Source organism: Harpia harpyja, chromosome 10, assembly GCF_026419915.1.
Source record: "Harpia harpyja isolate bHarHar1 chromosome 10, bHarHar1 primary haplotype, whole genome shotgun sequence".
NCBI lineage: Eukaryota > Metazoa > Chordata > Aves > Accipitriformes > Accipitridae > Harpia > Harpia harpyja.
In genome coordinates, this window is record NC_068949.1 from 25,648,972 (window position 1) to 25,671,384 (window position 22,413).

General features: G+C 39.6%; 1 protein-coding gene across 6 annotated transcripts in view; it reads right to left on the bottom strand.

The window, feature by feature from the left end:
* The window catches only part of FRMPD2 (FERM and PDZ domain containing 2), a 78,031-nt gene that overhangs the window by 27,554 nt on the left and 28,064 nt on the right, over positions 1–22,413 (bottom strand). For all 6 annotated transcript variants that reach the window (XM_052798972.1, XM_052798976.1, XM_052798975.1 and 3 more), the window contains exons 11-29: positions 21,587–21,761; positions 20,666–20,816; positions 20,431–20,569; positions 19,374–19,526; positions 16,979–17,164; positions 15,901–16,057; positions 13,104–13,314; positions 12,103–12,206; positions 10,987–11,085; positions 9,766–9,873; positions 9,530–9,646; positions 8,819–9,054; positions 8,120–8,224; positions 6,659–6,752; positions 6,071–6,156; positions 5,726–5,873; positions 4,446–4,660; positions 3,053–3,151; positions 1,562–1,926 (exon numbers count right to left, since the gene is read on the bottom strand). In XM_052798972.1, coding sequence (XP_052654932.1) covers positions 1,562–1,926; positions 3,053–3,151; positions 4,446–4,660; positions 5,726–5,873; positions 6,071–6,156; positions 6,659–6,752; positions 8,120–8,224; positions 8,819–9,054; positions 9,530–9,646; positions 9,766–9,873; positions 10,987–11,085; positions 12,103–12,206; positions 13,104–13,314; positions 15,901–16,057; positions 16,979–17,164; positions 19,374–19,526; positions 20,431–20,569; positions 20,666–20,816; positions 21,587–21,761 — 2,948 coding nt within the window. The remainder of the gene's footprint in view (positions 1–1,561; positions 1,927–3,052; positions 3,152–4,445; positions 4,661–5,725; positions 5,874–6,070; positions 6,157–6,658; positions 6,753–8,119; positions 8,225–8,818; positions 9,055–9,529; positions 9,647–9,765; positions 9,874–10,986; positions 11,086–12,102; positions 12,207–13,103; positions 13,315–15,900; positions 16,058–16,978; positions 17,165–19,373; positions 19,527–20,430; positions 20,570–20,665; positions 20,817–21,586; positions 21,762–22,413) is intronic.

Consider the following 22,413-nt stretch of genomic DNA (forward strand, 5'->3'; position numbering starts at 1 on the left):
CTGATATGCTTGACTTTCTTTTGGAGTCTCGTGATCCCTGCACCTGGACTTTACAGGTGAAAACTATGGGTTAAAGTTTTTCAAAGCAGCTTTTTCAAAGGTTCTTATTGGTGGTGATAAGAAGAGTGAAAGGATTTTTCCATATGAAACCCTGAGCAGGGAACTTTTAAAATTCATATCAGAAGTTTTCTACATTCGCATTAAAAGTTTTGAGCAATCTGAAGAAAAGAAATTTCTTCATTAATCAAAAGGAATTCTTTCATTAATACCTATTTGCTTCTGGGGGGGGGGTTGTATGTTTTTAGCTGGAAGGATCATTTAAACTAAGATTACATTTAAAATAGTGTTTAAAATGCATGCTGTCTTAAACTGCTCTGGCTGCTTTTGAAAATGCAAAAGCTGAAACTAAATGATACTGAGAACGTACCAAACAAAAACATTTATTTCAGAAATTTCTTCTTGGGAAGATTCCAAAACTTTTCTTGAAATTTATATTTTCCCACAATAAACTTAGTTTTGTTGAAACTGAATCTCTTGGCAAATGTTTGCTACAGACATATTTCTTCTTATTTTATTCTCAGCAGTAGAGAAGCATATATGTAAGCAGGAGCTTCACTCATGAATGTGAGTGAAGCTTCTTCTCTCAAGAGAGAGGAGCTAAAAGTATGAATTGCCATTATGGCCCCATTTGACTTTCAGTCAGCTAGTGCTGTGACTCCCCAGAGACTGGAATCTCTGACTGTCTGGTTCTGTGCTTGATGAATGTCAAGAGTAACAAAAGGATTTCAAGCCACTGTGTGGAAAAATAGAAATTAGTTTCTAGATAAAATTACTAAAGCTGTAAGTTAAAGGTCTCTAGGAGACCTCTAGGTCTCTCTTTCCATCAATCCTTTCTGTTCTGATAATTTATATTCTTTTGCACTGGGAAAGATGACTAAAATGGAATGGATCATCTTCTGTGTGCCAGTGTCTGGTATATCCCAAAGAGTGTAAAAGGAGGCTGAGTCCATTTGCACTGTATTTTATTGTATAACTCCTCTGGCTCAGGGCTTCTGTTGGCTTCTGAAGACTGGAAAATAACATTTTTTTTTTTTCTCCTTGATCACAGTTTGTCTTCTGAGGTTTTTTTATTTTCTCTGCAAAAATTTGAAATTAAAAGATCATACAATAAGAAATAATTTTTGGTGCCTATTTAAGTCAACTCTGAGAAAATTGAAGTTAAAAGATCATATAATAAATAAGGAAGTGGCTCATATTTAAGCCAACAAGAGCCTATCCACTGTTTTCAAACTGCAGTCAGCTTCAGCTGAACAGCATAAATGATTGCAGTAGTGTGGCACTCATACATGGGTCTTGTAATGTAGACTTATGCAAAATTCTAATAAGATGAGAGTAAATAGAGACAGCAGATTAGGACAGTCAGAATAAGATGATAAAACAAAATCTTCAGTAATCAGCAGTGATTAGAAGCAGATAGCCCTGTACTTAAACCTAAGCAATTTACTCTCAAAATTCTAAAAGCCAAAGGAAAGGCTGCAGAGCAGGTTTCAGTATTTCCTACCTTTTGGCCCATCCAAATTCACATGATGAGTAGGAGTTCTGCTTCATTTCTTCCTCTAGGGAGTGGAAGACTTCAGAACTGGCAGCTTCTTGATGAAACTTCCAAAGACGCTTATAGAAACTTTCCCTGGGAGTCATAAGTTTCTGTATGGGCTTCTCTTGAAACTCAGCTTCCTGCTCTTCATAAGTTGAGCTGTCCTCTTCAGGAGGCTCACTGAAATCTGCTGCCACTGGAGAATCCAGGCAATCTTCGAGGTCTGGAGAGGTGCTACCTCCATCACTGGTAGACTGGTCCATACTATTTCCTACCTCTGTACTGCCTGGCATTTCTGCCACAAACTCCTTAACTGGAGATGGTGCTGGCGTCTATCAAAATAATAGAAATGTTAGTGTAACTCCTTTTATCTCCCATCTTCTTTCCTTGAAGAACAAAATAATTTGAAGATGCAATATCAATAAGCATCTCAATGTGAAAATATCAGATGGTAGCTGGAAGGGAGGGAACAAATAAAGGGAGGTACTCTTTCACTAAATAACTGATTTGTCTTTATGCTTATCTTCCACATTCTTCAGGAGTTCCAGCCAGGGAACTACTACACAAGTTCACTTTTCCCAATGAATTCTTTGCTAGAGGTGGCCCCTTTTAATTTCATTTCATATCAAGCCTCAGCTTTGTGTCTATATTCTCTTCATTGTGTAGAAGTGGCTTCCAGATCTGACTACTGTGTGACTGACCATAGAAATCAGCAAAGGGCGCATTGCAGGAGAGGAACAGGAGCCAGTTTGTTATCAGGAGATGGTCCTGACAGTCATTTCTGTCTGCCCATGGACAGTTCTTATAGGGACAGGAACCATGAGTGGACAAGAGTAATGCAAATGCATGTTCATTGTAAGAGTGCTTGTGTATGTGTCCATGAGTTGTGTTCAGGAAGCAGCAATAATAACGCTAGCACACCTAATAGCACTGGTTTAGTCTCTGCTGGTTTTGTTTGTTTGTTTGTTTGTTTGTTTTTCCCCTGGAGATTCTGGTAACTATCAATAAGAAGCTGAATAGACAGTTGAAACCGTTATTTCATTTAGTTAAGTTTATTAAGAGCTAGCCTGCATAGGAAAAGTTCTTTATTTACGAGTTATAATAGCTGCAGTTGAGAATATCTGCAGTTTGTGGCTGAGGATCTAGTAGAGAATTTTTAGAAGCATCACTAGAAGATCTGCTTGAGTATGCGCTGTTTCACTCCAATGACAGTACTGCAATTCAAAAGTTTTTTGATTGGGATAAACATATTTCACATCTGTCAGATTTCTATTATTTTGGTTGCTAAGGAAGAATCAGTTGAACTCTAGGGGTTGAGTTGAGTCCAGGAAGGGAAAGAAATGGAATAGAGGGCCTTGGAGAAAAGGGAAGGTTGCCTTGTTCAAGACTGGATAGAAAACATAGTAGCATTTTTCCAGGTTTACAGAAGCAAGTTTACTCACAGAAGGTTTGCCTTACCACAGCACTCTGCTCTATTTCTGGAAGAACACCTTTTGGTGGTCTGCAAAGTAGTAGCGTGACTTCCGGAGGAGCTCCTCTTAACAAGTGCAGGACATCCTAAGCAGGAAGAAGGAATATTAGATTTCTTATGGAACATGGACTGTAGTGCATATCATTTTACCAACTGGGATGCAGACAATTTTTATTGTGAATGCCAAATCCCTGGTATTTGTGCCTCTCAGCAGTGTCTGGGGGCCAAAATTCACTACTGTATGATTGTCATATAAGGGGGCCATAATTTTATGTGAATGTGTATCTAAAATAAAGTCAGTTCTGTTTACAAACTTTTTTTCCACCAACAGACACATAGGTTTAAATTAATTCTTTTTCTTTTCTTGAAGAAAACAGGATTTTCAGACAAATTCATTCAAACTGCATGTGGCAGGGACACATCTTCAGTCAATTATATCAACACAGCTCCACCGACTGCCATACTGACATAACCAAAGGCAGACTTTCTCAAGCCCCTCCTTGACACAACATCTATTCAGTGGCATTCAGTTTTCAGCTACAGTGGGAGATGAAATACTTAATCTGGGGGGGGGGGAGGAGAAATGCTGTGGGCCAAAACACCCTGTCTGCCGCTCTGCACAAACTGAGTAAAAAGGCTGTAAGTCAGAGAGCAAGAGAGTGCTGGAAAAGGACAAACTCCAGGTCGGAAAAAAAAATCTAGTAGAATTACAGCACCCCCCAGGTGTCTAGGACTTACAGCGCCTTGTCTTTTGCCCTAGCTATCTAATGATACGAATGACCTGTCAGTGGGAAAATTGCATGATTTCATCATTTCTGTTTGTTACCAATCTTACCTATTCAATGCATATTCATATACAAAACTCAGGGATTTTTCATAAGGTGAAAAGATTATGATGAAAAAAATAAATCCACATGTAGTCCTTTTTTACAATTTAATTTCTTCATGTGAGTATAGAATCTCATTCTAGGTAAAAAAGTTACACTGGATTTACCTCACCTGGTAGAGATTTGAATCTGGGGCATGGTATTTAGCATGACATTACAAAGCACAAATGACCACAGGGAAAAAAATGTTCCAATTATGCATAACAGCAACAAAGATTCCAACTAATTAACAACTCGTGTGCATCTAACAACAGACTTTGTGCATCAGTAGGAGAAATTTATAAATTAAATAGTGGAAGAAATTCTCTGTAAGAATTCTGTTAGGAAGGAAATTCCCTATAAGAATTCTAGAGAAGAATCCTACATAGAAATCAGATTCATTGTATTCAAATTCTGACTCCCTCTGGTGATAATTAAGTTTAAATGCAGTTTCATCCCGTTGTCTTTATTAATGTTACCTATCCCCAGTCCCAGTGATAGTACTGCCTGGTACCTGATACAAGAGTCCTTGAACAGGTTTCCCATTCACAGCTAAAATGATGTCTCCAACTTCAATTTCACCATTCTCTTCAGCTGGCTGCCCTGGAAACAGTCTTTTGATCCTGACAATAGCTCCTCCAAGGTGTTTGCAATCATGTCCTTCCATCTGCAGAACACTAAAGCCGAGGCCTCCAGAATTCTTTGTCAATTTGACTTCAAATGTATTATCTGTTCAAAGCAGGGATTGGAAAAAGCGTGGGAGCCGTGACATATGTACCCACTAAGGAGCTAATGTAAATTATACCCTCAGCAGACCTTTTCCCTGTGTGCTACAGAGGTAGATCTACTGATATGAATGGCAAAAGAAGGGTTTGGTGTTCCTTTAACTTATGTGAGCCCTTGAAATTGCACAGGCAGAATGGGGAGAACTGGATTCTATTCCACTGTGTGTTCACAGACTTTATGCCATCTGGTACAAGCCCATAAAGGAAGAAGCCTTTTGTACCAACATAAAAAGGTCCAAATGCTATCTTTTTCTGACATTCCTCTGTAAGCGTTGGGTAGATCTTAATATTCTGTAGCTGCCTGATGTCAGTTTGGGTCCTGCACTAACAAGCATAAGCTAGAATCAGAGCTACTGCTCTTTCCAGATGCGAACAAGAGACCAGCCCTTTCCCAAATACCATACTTGCAGCTGCACCTTATTCTGCTAGGGACAATGTAGAGGAGTAACTGCCCCATGGGAAAGTATGATTCAGACTTAGTGTTTATGAGGCAGCCTTACAGTACAAGATACTGCATTTATTTGTTGGCTAAATTCAGTGAAAGTGATCTCTGAATCTTCTGCTTTTAAGAAATGAAGTGAGGCAGTCTCCAGTCCTGGCCCTGGGGCAGCAGTTCACCCTAGCTTCATCACTGACACAGCATCAGCAGTTGTGCTGGCAGCACTCTCTTTGGGTAACAGACTGGCAACGTCAACTCAGCTGCTTCCTGCCTGAGACTGCTACAGAGTACAGACAGGGGTGTCTGCTGCCAGCCCCATCTCATGAAGGCTGGGAGATACAGTATTTATGCCTAGGATAAAGCGCCTATATCTAGCAAATGTAACTCTAAGTACATCAGAAATATTTTGTTCAGAATTGATTTTTGATAATGCCATTAATATTGCACATTATATTTTTATTACGTATGCAGTTTTCCTTCCAACCCACAGAAATTTCATAGAATTATTTTCATTCATTCCCTTCTTGCACATTGTAAGAAGTCACCCTGAGTTCCTTTTTTATCGCTCACCATCTGTCAAAAAGCAGTAGTCCTTGGTACCATCTGTGAAGGATGTTGCCACAGAAACAACTGTACATTGGTCCTCCTTTCTGTCATTAGCAGTCAGGCATGGCTCTGCCAATTGATAGTTTCCCCTTTCTAGAACCAGCTTGGCAATCTAAAACAATGATGAACATGTTCCAGTTACACAGTACACAGTGATCCCTAAGTCTTTCTACTTTTCTTTTTAGGAGAATGGGGTTGGATGTGCTGTGGGAGGGGGAAGTTTCTTTTGGCCCAGCTTTGCTACTGTACTTCATACTAAGCACAGTTTATTCTACTGGGTATCTTATTGAACTCTGCTGTTGTACAAACCTGGCAAGATTTCTTAAGGTGTTCCACAGCCTGTTTGTGGGTGATGCCACAGAGGCTGATGCCATCTACTTCCAGCAGACGATCACCTGAGGCAAAAGAAAACAGACAAACAAACAAAAAAGGGTCAAGTTGCTTTGATGTTCCAAGTTCAATAGGTATAAACCTTGAGGCTGCCCAGGTTGCAATAGATCTTCACGCTTACATGTGTCAAATTATACTACTTCATATGAAAGCAATACTGCTCGTTGTACAGCATTCTATAACTAGCACTTAAAACATACCAGGGTATTCTTTAAGTAAATGCAGTGATAATATCTGGTTATCATAGCAACACTGAAAGTAGATGTCAGAGTCACTAGCCTGATGTGCAGCTACAGAGAGTAACTGTACAATGTTGGTATGAGACTCCTGGGTTTTCAGTGGGATATCTGCACGTAGTACAGGGACAGGCTGAGGAACGATGGACTGCATATTATATTTCACAGTTGCATGACCTCCAATCCCAAATGTGTTTCATTGTCCCTGTGGCAAGCATTCCACACTAACATTGAGTTCTGCAGCCCAGAGTTTTATTGCCAGACATGTTACCTATCTTTATTTGTCCGTCCTTATCTGCTGGTCCCCTGGGAATAATTGACTTCACATATATCCCACCGTGACGCACACTAGTGTTAATTCCACCCTGCAAAACATATGCCCATAAATTAGAGTGGAGTCTTCACATGTTCTTCCTGTGATAAAAATCAAAGCAACTTACACATGCATTGCAAAGCAACTGCTTCAGGAATTACATTTTTTTTTTTTTTTTAAAGAAAAAAAATGAAAGAGGATGTTACTCCAAAGTCCCTATTATAAAGTCCCTAGTTGTAATATACTTCCCTAGGTAGTAATCTTGTTTTATTTTCTCAGGAAAATGCAATGCATTTCTATGTGGCTATATAAAAACATTTAGTAAATGTTCATAAATTTTTCCCTATGCTAACATAAAGATGGGGTTGCACCTTTCAGTCAGTCTCTAGCCCAGCTTCCAAACTATGCAATAACCATTCAGCAATTATTAACCTTTCAGACAATATATAAAGCACGGACCTGAACTTGTGCAGCCACTTGAGAGCCTACAGCTCAGAGGAATTCCAGATTAACCTAAAAATCATGTTCTGTCCATCTACATCCCCTGGCCAAATTAAAATGAAAAAGCAGCCCTCAATTTCTTCTGCAGGCAATGAAATGGTGGTTGCTTCCCACTCTATTTCAGCAAAGACTATAAAGACATCTCAGCCTGGAGGGGTAAATTCAACTTTGATAGCCAGGACAAGGAATTATTATTCAAATGTGGCAGATAGTTTTCACTGCTGCCTTCTCTGGTCCTCTAAATATATGGAGAACTGTATTTCCTTATATTAGGAAATAAAATTGGTTAGGGCCCTTTCTCTGGCCTTCTGAGTAAGAAGCATGGCATATCTTGAGTCCACACAGCTAAATTTTCAGCCCCCCAGCATGGGATGGCTTCTGTTATACTGCTTGTTGAGGCACAGGCCAAAGCCGTACTGGGGGCTGTCAACAACTACACAGTGCCTGTGGGCCACTGCTTGAGCCCATGCCATGGTCCTGTGCAATCTGCTTGTACAGACACAGCCTTTGAGTTCCAGGAGCTCCAGGGGAGCAGCAAAACCAGTCATAACTTGGAGAATTATTTGTGTTGCTGCATTTTCTAGAGGGTCTGGCTATATCCTTCCCTGACCAAACTCTACTTTCAATGGTAGGTCTTGTTCTCAAATTGAGTAAGGATGAAGAGGGCTTGTACTGCCACGTGCTTTATGCTGGCACACTTCTTTCACAGATTCTGCGGGCAAGAACTGGGGAATGAACAGAGACAGTACTTCATGCTTTCTCTGTCAATCCATCAGATGCTTAGGTTTGAAACGTGCCATGCTAACAGTTTTTGTTGTCAACCTTTTATCTTTGTTCCACATAAATACACTTCCCTATGTGTTTCTTGGTCATGTAACAGTTCAACAGACACACTGAAAGATTAACAGTAACACTTGCAGTCACACTGATTCCAAAAGTCCCGTCTTCTTTAACAAGCTCCACAGTATAGATTTCCTTTGAGTTGGTTTCAGATAGAGATGGTAAATGTGAAGAATCAGCTTCCTGTCTCAAAAATATGAACACTAATAAGATTACAGCATCTCAGTAAAAAAAGGAGGGGGGGGGGGGGAAGAGGATAAAAAAAGAAGAGAGAGTTTCCAGAAGATATAAAGGGTTTGAGCCTGCTGTCACTGTAAGCCTGGAGTGGTACCATTTATATCCCTGACATTATTTCAAGCTTACACTAATGTTACTCAAAATATAATCTGTCTAAATGTGCATAAGCTGAGTATAGATAATAATGCTCTCTAGTAGTAGGAAATTAGACACAAAATGTTGCTGTTCTGTGTCTGGTTGAAAACTTAAGAGACTGCAAGAAAATAATCAAAATTTTGTACCTCCACTGGAAAAGGGAGAAGAATTTTTAATAACGTTTTGTGGAACGGTTTCCCCATTTTTCTAGACATATTCTAGACACGTCTATCATTTTGACCTTTCCAATGTAATTTAACAAGCAACATCTTCCAAGGTTTTCTTTCTCCTTTCCTAATTTTTTTAATTTCTCGGTTACTTTCCATTCTTAATATAGCTGGCATGTTGTTAAGACGCATACATGCTGGGCATAATATTACTGAACAGCATCAAAATCTCAGTTACCTCCACATCCAGGCTATCAGCTGAAGGAACTGGAATCCTAGGGCCCAATTTTGGTGCTAAATTCCAGGAAAGAGCCTTCTCAAGTTCATCTACATTTATGTCCTGTTCTTTGGGGAGAGCTGTATGACAGTCCTGAATCTTTTTTCTCCCACTGTCTACACAAGAGATCTCAGATCCACTAGTGCTGTTTCCTCTTGATAGATTCTTTTCTTCATTTAATCCTTCTTCATACATGTCTGTAAAGCCATACCAAAATAAAACATTGCTGAATGCAAATGGTAAGTGAACTTGAAGGGAAATATTATTATACCTCAGCACAGGAAGACAAAGTAACTTCCTACATCAACTGGTTGTGAAATCAGATCTATAAAATGAGTCAGTCATTGTAAAATGGAACTCTGCTATTATAAGTGTGGAGAAATATGTTTGCTTCATCACTGCAGAGGACTATGACTCTCTATCAGAGAAAGAAATGCCAAAATTCCCCTGGTGTTCAGCAGTGCAGCCCATAATAGATTTTTTCACACTGACTGTAGAACAGAAATCATATGATACCTACTAGAAGTTGACTACTTTCCCTGCTAGCCTATGGTTATTATAACTGGCACTGAGTAGCAAGAAAGTACTACTACATTCCAGTGCCTAATAAATACCAGTGTCCTGAGTTAACTACTAGCATTTCATAGCCAGCAAAGGCATTTGCCTTTATACCTTTGGGTTGAGAGATGATGAGCTCCACTTCATCAGGAGAATTCTGTATGATTTTAACTGCAGTATTAAATGAAACACCCTCGAGACTAATATTATTCACAGAGATGAGTCGTCCTCCTTAAAAAATAAAGGATAAAAACAAGACAAAGCACATCTAAATAAGGAAATAAATCCAGAGTAGCTAACTTTAAACTATGAAAGTATCTTAATTCTAATTAAAAACTAAGGACGGTGACCTGGTTTGATATTTCCAGCTCTGTCTGCAGGTCCCCCAGGGATAATTGAAGCGATAAAGATACCGAGGTCTAATTTTCCTACATTTTCTCCTCCAATAATTACAAAACCTGCAAAAATGAGATAGTATGAGAATGCAGAGACACTGGCAGTATTAGAAAAGATGAACCTTAGGAGCACAAAAGGCTCTTAGTCCAATGGCATAAGTTTTATACGTGGTCTGGAGAATGGGGAGCTCTGATTTACGTGGCATCAAGGTCTTGATTTGGGAGAAATTTAAAGTCACTTTATAATTAAAGTGTGCTGGTGACTTTGGTGGCTATTTAAATATAATTTCTCAATAAGAATACTTTCCTGGCTTGGGACTTTTAAAGATTCCGACTACTTTCTTACAAGAGTCATAAACTATGTGGACCTTAGTATTTAACACCTGCAGGAGGAAAATGGTATAAAAGATCATTAGATAAATTCAAACATTGTTCTACATCATGCAGTCTAGGGCCCCTGAGGTGGGCCATGTAAACTTCTAATGGATATGCAAGAGATATCTAAGAAAATTAAATCTATTGTCAAGTAGTTCAATTTCACTATCCTAGTTTAGAATATTCTGCCTATTGCAGAATATATTCTTCTCACTGGTAGAATAGTTGAGTTTGGGATCAGGATATTCCACACAGACCTGCACCATTTAGAAATCTGATGTTTAATTGTATTAATGATCAGCTGTGAAACCTGATAGTCCTCTGAACTCATCCACAAGAACAGGATACAGTGCAATAGTGTATTATATAACAAAAATGTTATCAAAATAAGAATCCAGAGGTCAGGAAGCATTTTGCACCCCCACAGGCAATACCTGAAAGGTTTGCAGAACTTCATCTCCCCCTGTGTAAGGTCTAAGATAAATAAAACCACTGCGCATGTATTTCAGATACAAAACTAAATCCTTGTTCCTTTCATTCTACTCTTAGCACTTGGTCCCCTTGACCTCTGTGGCCTTAGTTAATCTTCTGAAAAAACTGTGGTCTTGATTTATGTGCTCAGTCCTTTTCAGTCTCAGAAATTCTAAGTCCTTCACAAAGATCGGTAGTCTTATTCCATAAGAAGAATAAATGAGGTGAAGAAGGTTACAGTCTTGCCCAGCTTGAGTCAGCAAGTATCAGTGTTAGTACCAGGATCTGATAGTCCCAGTAACAACCATAACATTCATGTTCCTTACTTACCAAATCCATTCTTAGCATCACGTTTTAGGCTGACACAAATGATTTCTCTTTCTAGACCACTTAGCAAAACTTCCTTTTGGATGGCTGGTGATGCAGGTGCTGCAGAAACAAAACAGCTAGAATAAATGCAGATTAATGCAGGGAGACAGTAGATTCATATAGTATGCAAAACTGGGGCTTCAAAAATTAGAAATATATTTTGTCCTTGTTTTCCACATTACAATTGCTTCTGAATCAATATAATTCAGGAAGGAAGCTCAAACAAGTGTTTGGAAATTTGCATTCTTTGGAAAAGTATATGTACTGTAGCTGTGTAAGCTCTTCCTATAATGTTCTTTTCTGGGAGACTATGCATTTGTCTGCAACTTTTTTAAGATCAGGGTATCTAAAGTGTCAGGCATATAGTGCCCATTGGACGTGAGAGTGATTTGGACACAAAATCTCCTATGAGTTCCTTTGGAAACTTTAGCCTTCGGCCCTGTGGGCCCTTTTGGCTCTGTAGGTGCAATCCCATCAGCACTGATTGTAATGGTGACTTCTGTAGTATTAACACTACTTAACGTTGTGCAAGTGCCACAGTGTGTTTAAAGTACAGTTCTAATTTTAAAATGGACTAACTAAATAATCATAGCTTCATATTCTATAAATCTGCTCACTGTGTGCATGCAATATGGCTTCTGTTAGAAAATTAGGTGTCCAGTTCTTATTCCAGTTAGTGTCATGCAAATGCAAGAACAGAGGAAGGACCTGGAGCCTATGTTGTCTCATTCATTACTTATTGAGTTGTAGATCTCAGTTGCAAACCAAATTATGACCTCTGAACATAGGTATATTGCCCCATGTGAGAGTCCTGGGTGTACTGAACTATGTCTCTGAAGAGCATTAGGCACCATTGATAGAATAATTTTATCATGAAGTCCCTTACCACTGATCCTGATGGAAAGCATGAGTGAAAGGGAAGAAAACAGCTTGTCTTGCTAAACTCTGGGTTAATTCTCAGGACTAGAAGTACAAAAGGATATTCTTTAATCTGTAAGTGGAATATGTTTTGGTCTCCTGCTATTGAAACAATAAATATGGAAGGGTACTGTCTCTCTCTATGATTATTATACTCACCACTGATTGTGTTCTGAGTTGAATGGATAGAGAGGTAGTCATAACTCCTTTGCTTTCCATTCAAACTGATGTGCATTTCTGACTGGGATAGCCCTGACGTGGATCTGCACAGCAGGAAATGAAGACTGCATTACAATAACAAATCAGCAATGGTATTTAGCACTCTTCATTGTCATTAGTCTGTCAGAGCTAAGTTGGGAATGCACATGTTTATAGCCTTTCAATGAGTATTCTGATTTCTGGGCTACATTTCATTGTAGGGGAGAGGTAGTTTATCCTTGCCAGCATTTGCTTCCAAATAACAGCTGCCATTAGACCACTCACATCATGACTGATTTCCCCCTGTGTTTTTCTCTGAGCTAAGTGCAGGCATCAGGAAAACACAGCATAGCCTCAGCATGATTCATTTAGCCCTGCTGTCCATTTAGACAAAACCGCATCTGAAAGTTTTTCGGTAGTTCATGTTCTTCTTGGCTCTATTCTAACTCTTGGTATTCTAAAAGGCACTACAATTCATCAAAGGCCTTGAGACTGCATGCAGCTATAGTAACCACCTACACTGGTGAATGTACCAATGCAAATGAAAAGGGAAAAGTTCTTACACTGTTCTCTATGATTTGCACCTTTAGACGTGGAGGAATCAATTAGGTAAGACCTGCTCAAAACCAGCTTTCACTGTGCATTCAGTTCACATACTGCCATTTGCAGAGAAGATACACAGACATTAAAGATTTTACTTTTATTCTCTGTTATTTTTATCCTTCTCCATAACCCAGTAAATGGTTCATTCCTGAGTCTGGTACAAATTTAAATGTCACTCTTTTTCGAGTTCTTATCTGTTAGACTGTTAGCTTCCTGCCTGTGTTTGCACTACTGCTGGCACCATGGAGCCCCCAGGCCAATAAAGACTGAAAAAACAAGAAGTCTGCCTCACAGTTTACCATAGAGGTTTTCAAGGATATAGTCTATGACTGAGTATTCTTACACACGTTTAAACCTACCTGCCAAGATTGCTTTTGTCTCTAGTCCTGTTGTTGGTTTCCACACTGAGGTTATCACAAGATTTGCTCATCATCCCAGCAGAAAGGTTTTCCAGGTTTGCTCCATAGAGCACATTCTCTGAACGAGACAGTCTCTGAATCAGGGCAAGATGTTCACGCTGAGCTGCATATGCAGAGTTTGATTTGTCTATTTCCACAAATTTACTTTCCTCTGAATAAGAAGGGAGAGAAGGGGAGGAAAGAAAGATAAATCCACTGATATTATCCCATCTTTTTAAGCTCAAAGGTGCTTTCTGTCTAACCTTTTGAACATGCCAGCAAAAAAGGTTGACATCACAGATACATTTGTTCTTGTATCCTTGAGGATATCTAGGCCTTGGAGTGAGTGGAAAGGGTTTCCAATCCATTTCTTTCATAGAAAGCATACACTGTATTTAGACTTAATTTCTCTGAATTATACTGCAAATTCACTTTCCACAAAGACATGTACAATTCCATGAAATGTACAATTCTGTATAATTTAAACCTGAGTATCTCTGTAAAGTATATTTTGTAAGCGTTTGGTGTATGAGAAATATCTGTCTGTCAGAGACTGAATTAGCCAGGCTGGTGGTTTTCCATTCTTCACAGGCCCACCACTCCAATATACATATGTCTAAGAAGACAGGAGCTCTGCTAACACATGGTCTCTTAAGCTCAGAGAGAGGCCAACGAGATGACTGTTTGCTCTGAGTGGTTTGCACAAGTGAAGTTGAATAGGGGACCGTCTTGGTGGCAATGCTTGCTATCCAATTTTCCACCTCTGTGTGAAATCTACTACTTGCTTAATGACATCTGGGCTCTGCTATATATGAATCTATCCTCTCAAAAATGTTTATTTCCCTGAAACAAGATAGTGCTGGAGGAGGCATTGTTAATTTATTTAGGTTCTCAACTGGTGGGCTGGAGAGGGGATTTGAAGGAGAGAGGGACTGCAGGCAACTGGAGACACGCTGGAAAGTGAAACAAGAACTCTGCTTGGTACAGGCTAGCACAAATATGGGCTTTAATTCTGTTTGTAAGTGACAGCTGACCTCCCATGTTTTTTCCTAACAAATAGTAGCCTGAATGCAACTTTCTAGAAACTACTTTGCAGCATTAAACCTAGGCTCCTCTTTCCTCAGTGACTTTGATCAGGGGCATTTGTTAAGGTATCAGAAGGCTTAAGTGTCCACAGTATTAGCACTGTCTAGGAGTTGCCATGGTGATTTCAAAGTAGGGGGTTGCTAGCAAGTTTTGAAGAGATGGTAACTTATACATCTGAACAGTACAGCAGAAGCAAGAGTTTCCCTCATGCAGAAAGAGCCTTATAATCTCTTACAGCCTCACTGTGGTGGCAAAGGCAGAATTTTTAACTATTGTAGCTCATTGCCTTCACAAAGCCTTTTTTCTGGGACAGCAAGCACACACCGAACCTCAGAACCTGCAGTCACATGGTTTGTGTAAGTCTGGCTTGTTTCAGTGGTTTGGGGTGCTTGTAATCAGGACTTGGGTTATAATTTTCTTGGCTCTCGATCTTTTTGTTCTCGTAGATATGGAATATAGTAATTTTTATTAAAATATATTACCACAAACAAATGTGACACAGGAAACTTTAAGATTCACTATTAGCACTTATTTGTATGCCACAAATCACAGTCCCACTAAGTTATGTTTGAAGCTACAGGAGCCCAAGCCACAAAAGGTGCCTTGAACCTAAATGTCATCCTAGCACCTTTTTCCATGTAACAAATTTGTGCAGGTGGAATTTCACCTTTCATGAAATAATTTTAGTGGGAAAGAAGCAATATATCAATCATCCTGTTATATCCTATGATATAATTTGTTGCCAACACGCTAACAGTTTTCCTAGAGAAAGGAGTATCCCAGCAGATAAGGCATGACACTTGATTCTCCTGCTATGACTTACTGGGTCAAATACTCAGTGGTTGTAAATGGTCATGATTCTGTTCAAGGCGATGGATGAGCTAGTGAAAACTCATGTTGCTCCACTGAAGTCAAGAGTGATGACAGTCATCAGCTTAGGCTGTTATTTCTTATGTGCCTCATTTTCCCCACAATGATCATCACCTATCTTTACAGAGCATGCTGAGAACTGTGGGTGAGAAGTGCTATGTAACTGCCCTGGGTTGAGCAGAACCTTGTCTTAGAAACTATGGAAAATCTGAAGTCTAAGGAGGTATTAGTCGTATCTTCCACAGACATGGCAAAGTCTAAGATGACAGCAGCTAGCAGCTACATAGTTGAGTGGGTATGACTGATGTGCCTTTGGTTTAGTGGTTTTGTCCTGGGACTGAACTGTAGGGTTGAACCCCTGTCTTATGCAAAGATAACCAGTTAACTATATTCAGCTCTAGCATATCTGGGCACTACTGTAGTTACTCTTTGTGTGGAATATTTCTCAGGTTACATTTGGGGTAAGTCTGATACATTTCTTCAGAATTCTCAGCAGGCTTCCTGAAGGGAAGTCTAATCATGGGGTTTTTTTTAAATCTGAGTTTAGCTACACAGTTGTTATCATCAGAGAATCCCTTTCCACCCCCTGCACGTGCCCACTCACATACACATGCTAAATTAGACTTACACACCTCTAACTTCCAGTGAAATAGGAGACATTATTTTCTAGTCTGCAAATGAGGAACTGAAGCACAGTGAAACTGATGTGGCAGGTTCTGAGTCTCAGCTTCACTGAATGCACCTTTCCTAAAACCTAACCTTGTCCTATGGCCTGAACAACAAAAGTGCATTTATACCTCACCTGATGAAGTTTGCCGAAGTTGCCTAGAATTCATCTGTGCATTGAATTTGTGCTGGGCAGAGCAGAGGTCCAGTAGATATTTACATGTCTTTGCTGTATCAGTAATGAAGGTGTGTTTCTTGCCACTGAAGCTGCTTTCAATCATGAATTTTTTTCTCTAAAGGGAAAAAAAACCACAGCATGCTTCATATGTCAGTCATTACACTGAGGCACTGAAAGTTCATTTGTTTAGTCTTGTTGGTTTGTCCAGTTGTATTTATGCCTGGCTGCATGCCTTCTGAGTGCAGTAGATGCCTATCGTAAATGCCTATCTTAAATTCAACAGTTGTTAGTGAGGTGTCTGCCATTGGGATCATAACTGCCCTATGTCAAAAGTCAAGAGCCTTTGGACATTGACTGCATTGAGAGCAGGTTGATAGAACTGGCAAAATTTGGCCCTACACATGTTAAAAGGATTAAACCAATTTAATGTGAAAATGAAAATATCTTCAAGGGGCAGAAGGGCCATTTTGGGAGAGCAAACAGACTAGGAAATGTCTGATGCAGGTTGACACCTACACTGTATGATGGTAGATTGATATACCTCTGATGGCGGGATACCATTTAGAAGGGGTCACAGTCTTGTCACCAATACTGGTTTGTTAACACACATCAATATACTAAGAGATGAGGATGGGAATAATGAGATCTGGAAAGAGGGAGACATGATCCCATGACCTAATGTGGGTAGGAAAACAAAAGAAAAGAGAGAGAAGAAAAGATGAGAGAGGAATGGATATGGAATATGCCATAAAGAGGTTTGACATAGCCTCTGTAATAGTCAACACCAGATTATTCAGCTTTATAGTAATTTGACTCCGGCCTTGGCAAAAAACCTCCAGAACTAAACCTCACTAAGAACTGACTATCTTGGTATCCACATCTAGATCCAGCCTTGATTTTAGACTGTTTTCAAAAAGGACTTGTCTGTACAGAATGAGTCTAATTCTGGCTCTGAATGCAATAGATTTATCAAAGTACAGGCAGAAGGGGAGTAAAGTAGTAGGGTGGAGAAGAGATTCACTTGGTTCCAACTCACATGAGCTGAAATTCTCTCTGTTTCACGCCACTGGAATCTTAAACTGGCAATTCTTGTGTGATTTTTGACCTCATACACAATGATGCCTTTGGCACAAATTCCCAGGATGATGTCCCCTCCTGCTCCTTTCTTCTCTTGGGACACACGATAGAATAACACTCCATATTCAGGAAGTTGCTGAGTCACCTTGTAGAGAAAAAGTGCATTTACCATGCATTATTCAAAAAGAGCATAGGAAGAAAGGGTAGGTAGATGGGGGAGGAAATGGTTTTGAGTCTACTGAATATTCTTTCACTCTGTCAAGAAACCTTTGAAAACCCTTACCAAATTTTCATACCTACTGCCTCACAGAATCATCACCTTACTTTGGTGTGTCATAGAGCCATACATGCATTCATTTTCCATGTGTAAAATTGAAATAACACTTTCCCACATACCTCATTTGAAGAGGTAGGAGGATTATGTAGCTTTCTGCACAATAATCTAAACATTACAGTGGCACTGAGGTACTCAACAGTACTGCTACCTGGCACTTGTGTGCATTTCTGAAGAGAAATCCATGCAGGATTAATGCTCCTTGACTACTGTTAAACCTTGTTTCTTTCCATTTTCTTTTCTGTGTCTTTGTTTCCTTGAGCAAACCCAGAAAACATGAGGTACAGCAAATATGATGATCTTAGTAAAACTTTGGTGCCAGGGCTACTCTGACATTGTTATGGGCTTGTGTGGTTTCTTTTCTACAATAGTGATGACCAACTGGAAATATTACCTGCAGTGACACCACAGCTCCCAGCCTGCAATGAACTCACTCAGGTACATACACCCGTTCCTTCATGGCTATCATCTTTTAAAAACAGACATTATAAATTCCCATTGCCAAGAATCTTAAGTTACAGGGTTTGCTAAATTGCACCTCAGAGTCTCTCACCTAAATATAGTGGTGACTTTTGAGGGAATTTCACTGTCCCAGAATTCCCTTCAGTGTCAGACTTTATAGTAACAGATCTTCAGTGTCTCTTCTTTCTTGCACAGTGCTCATTGCTGGGTGAAAAGTTAAATAGGATTATACTTCAAAGGACTGAGGAGCCACCTTCTGCCCCTGCCATCTAACTGTGCTGAGGATACTCTGAGGAACTCACCCAGAGGTTCTGGGTGTTGTTGCTTGTCTTTCTACCTCCTGCACTTGGCCACAAAATGTTAAAATGTGACTCAAACCCTTTACAGAACTATGGAATATGAGGAAGTGTTTCTGTCCTCTTTTGTGATATGCAGATCAATATAAGTTTATTCTAAAACTTTTTTTTTCCCTGGGAAGCTAATGTAGAATCCCCAAATGACTTTTCAAACATGAATGGAGATTTTCAGTGACCAAAATGAAACACTTTAAGAAGATCTGTTTTTCAGAAAGTATCCAGAGCACAAATGTTCAGGTCCTGAAAACTGGGGCATCTATAATCACTAGCTGAATCTGGGTTTTAATTTTTAATCCCTTTCATATTTGGAATTTGCATGTTCTTGCCATGGGGGCTATCTTTCTCACTTTGTATGATGTGTTGGCTCCTTCTACAGATTTATTCATTGAAACAGATACTAACAAAGCTGCTTTTCTTCATTGGATTTGCCATGCATGATGGGACTGTCATTAAGGCTAAGCTTCAATCTATTTCTTCAATTCCACTGACAGTGTTAGATGAGGAACTAACATAATTAAACAGCAGCTGAACTAAAATGATGCTATAAATAAAAGCATGTGGCACTGCAGCAAAATGGCTAGTGATATTTATCCATTATCTAATCCCTGGTATTTTTCATTTGATGGAAAGCAGAGAAGTTTGGGGGAGAAGGAGAAATTAGGGGAAAAAAAAAAAATCCCACATCATCATGACACTCTAGAGACCTAGAGAAAGTGTCATGTGAAAAAAATATATCAGGTAACTGCTTCCTCACTTCCAGGGTTCACAGGTACTTTTAAACAAATAATGACTACATGCTTAGAAACTGGCTGAACAGATGCTGTAGTTTCAGAGGTCAAGAAAGTGCTTATTCCTATGTTTTATAATAATCTCTAATACATTCAATAGGTGTATTTATAATCATCTGGAACCCAGCCATGTTGGTAACATGCTGAAAATTTGCATCAACCCTTAGGATGTTGAAAATACCCTGAAATGTGCATTAACCCTTTATAAACTATCATGTAAATGTGGTGTAAGTTATTTAGAGTGACAGTATCTATAGCAGAATGAAATTCTGAGGTTTTTGTTGACTATTCAAATTTGTTCACCATATTTAAAATCCACTGTATCAGACAAGAGGGAAATAATAGACAATGGTAAACGGAGAGGGGCTTTCTATCTCAAAATAAATAAATAATGTTTGGGGTATGGCAAGTTACCTTTAAAAATTCTAGTTCAGCTTCATCCTCAAACAGGGAACGATTCATACGATGTAATTTAGCAAGCTCTCGCTGTACATACATGAGGGTCATTTTCTCTATTCGGCTTGCTGGAATGTAGTCTTCAACACGAAAATAGCTCTTTCCATGCATCTTTAGGAGAAAAAAATTGAAAAAACAAGAGAGGAGCCTTTTGTTCTTTCTTGACTTTTCTTATTTGGTGCATTTCCATTTTCAGGGTGACCCGTATGCTGAAGTCACCCTGTTGCCATTTCCTAAAAGAAGATGGGGAAGAGCAGGTAGTGTCCTGACGGCCAAATGTGCTTCTTGCACCTGTGCTCAGCCAGGTGCTCAAAGCACACACTACTTCTCTGTGCAGAGGGGAGAAAAGAGCTGGGCCTACAGGCATTCCTGAAGTCTTACACGTAGAGCTGACAGCTACAGCTGCATCAGTACAACCTACACTGGGGGACCCAATGCCGGGATGGATCTGACCAGATGGATCAGACCACTCAGAGTTCAATTGATGGAGCTACACTGACTTATATAACTGAATATATGGCAGAGAACATAAATGGGTATTTTCTGTACACTTCAAAACTAGGGTAACTAGTTCAGCTATATCATCAGCAACCATCCTGTCTTTGCAGCTTGTGGATCTGAGCCTACATGCAAAATAGCTGTGAATTCTGGAGTGTGTATTTATTTTTCTCTTCCATGTTTTCTAATCTCTTTAAGCCCCTCTGCATATCGAAGCTCTGCCTATGTTGGAAATTTTTTACAGATTTTCTGGAGTTTCTGGGCTGTGTTATCAATTATGAAAGACCAAGAGTCTTTCATCACTCTGCCATATTTCCTGCCAAATTCATCTGGCTCATTACTACTCCTTAATCAGGCAAATTTTGTAATTTTTTAAATTATAACTGAAATGTGATTACTGAAGCACTTAGCTGAAATTATATGCTATTCACATTTCTTTATTAAACTCTGTGACAAACAAAAGCTGCAAAAGCTGTTGAGAGAGACCTCTGAGAAATATTGTATTATTTATCCACACCTCAGAAACGTAATTGCCAAACTCTGCCTGTAAAGCCAAAGCGCCGAGTTTCAGGGCAGTCTCATCATTGCAATATAATCGCTCCTCCAAAATATCTTTACGAAGCTGCAGGTAAAACTGATGCCTTGTCAAGCCATGCCTGGAACACAAAAGGGTTTAGGAACACAGGAGGAGCCTTGAACAGTCACCCTAAATGCTACTGTTTTTCCTGCTGTCAGCAGAACCATGTACTTACTGGATAACATTAAAGTGGTTGACAAAGAATTTTATCCTTAGAAAGAGTGTGAAATTAATGATGGAAGTTTTCTTCTTGGGTTGGTCATTCCAGCCATCTGGGGCTACTTTGTAGAGTTTGGTCTCCTCATCCAAAAAGAAGAATTCTTTACCTGAAATGAGAATTTGTGGTTCTGTGATAAGTCTGGAGATAGTTCAGTGGCTCAAAGCCCTGCTGTCTTCATTCAGTGCATCACTAGCCATAAAAAATAAAATGGATCATGGATGTCAGTTGAGATCTACTTCTCTGTGTCATGGTTTAATGTATTGCTTCTTCGATGGAGAACTTAGGATAATACTTAGTGTGTAATTTAGGAGTACAATTGTTAGATGCTGGATTGGTGTGGTATCTATGGAATCCCTTAAGAATTGATGGGGCTTGCATTCTGCTCAGCATTCAGGTTCTGCACCCCATTGTAATCCTCATGCTCTACACACAAGGTATGCTTCTTCCTAGTGCCTCAGCCGTGCTTGCCATCAGAAATGGGCTAGGGAGATGTGGGTCTTGTAGACAAAATAGCTGAGCCTGTACTCCAACTTATATCTAGGAACAAAGGCAGTCAGCCTTCCTCAGTACAGTGCTTCCTGGAATTTCTGCTGCAGCTACATGGCTCAGTATTATTCCAGTGCAAGGCTGGGACACAGCCTTTCCTGCATAGGAATATCAGCCAGTAACAGTATGGCTGTGCTGATGCACAGTCCTAGGGTAGATATGCTTTACATCAGTGCAGTACAGTTTAAACCAATGTACCTTACTTTTGCTTAAGCTTTGGCTGTGCTTTCCTCTCAGGATCTTAAAGGAGCTCACTGGAATTCATTAATAAATTGACTACGGAGGCACTGAGGGAGACAACTGTTATTGTATTTAGCTGTGTCTCATTACCTTTCAGGTAAGCCAAGCCAAAGTAGAAATGTTCCACCAAGTTTGCATACGCCACCACGGTATTGAAAACATCTCTTGCCTTGGACTTGATGTCACATTGTACCTCAAGGCACTGCCCATTGAGTAGAATCACATTGAGATCCCGTTGGGACAAATAGGATTTCCCTTTTTTAGTCTAAGAGCATGTAAAAAAGAATGAAGAATGAGTGTCAAATACAAGCAATGCAAGTTTCACAGCATTTTATTACTGAGGCCTCCTAGTCTCCTGTCTCTGCATAACCTGATAGAATTGGTCACAGACTACGCTGTTTCCTGCCTCCCTTCTCATAAATTAATATCCCAAACATTTCTAATTTTTAAAAACCCCAGGGAATCCCAACAAAACAGCTGAGCATACTCAGACTCTACAATCACCAGGGTTATTCTAGATTTGAGGGTAATTTCTAATTTTCTTTGCCCTCATTTTTACTGCTGTATGCTGTCAGCCTTTTACCTTATCTTAATGAAAGGTAGAGGATGTGCCTGCAAACTGGAGGAGTCCAAGACATTGGCACTAGATGTCACATTGCATATTTGCTGTATAAACTTTGTCTCAAAAGTCTTGTGCTAAAGTGAGCATTCTTAGCTGACAAGGATAAATTAAGCTATTTTCACACCAACAGAAATAACTACATAGCACTGAGAATTAAATGATCTCCTTTCAAGTCTCAATACCTCTGCAGGAACCCTAACTTAACCTGGGAGGAGGACATGGCAAGAATACTGGGTTGGGACTCAGATGCAACTTACAAAGAGCCCCAACTAAAAGGTCACTAGATTAGTTCTAA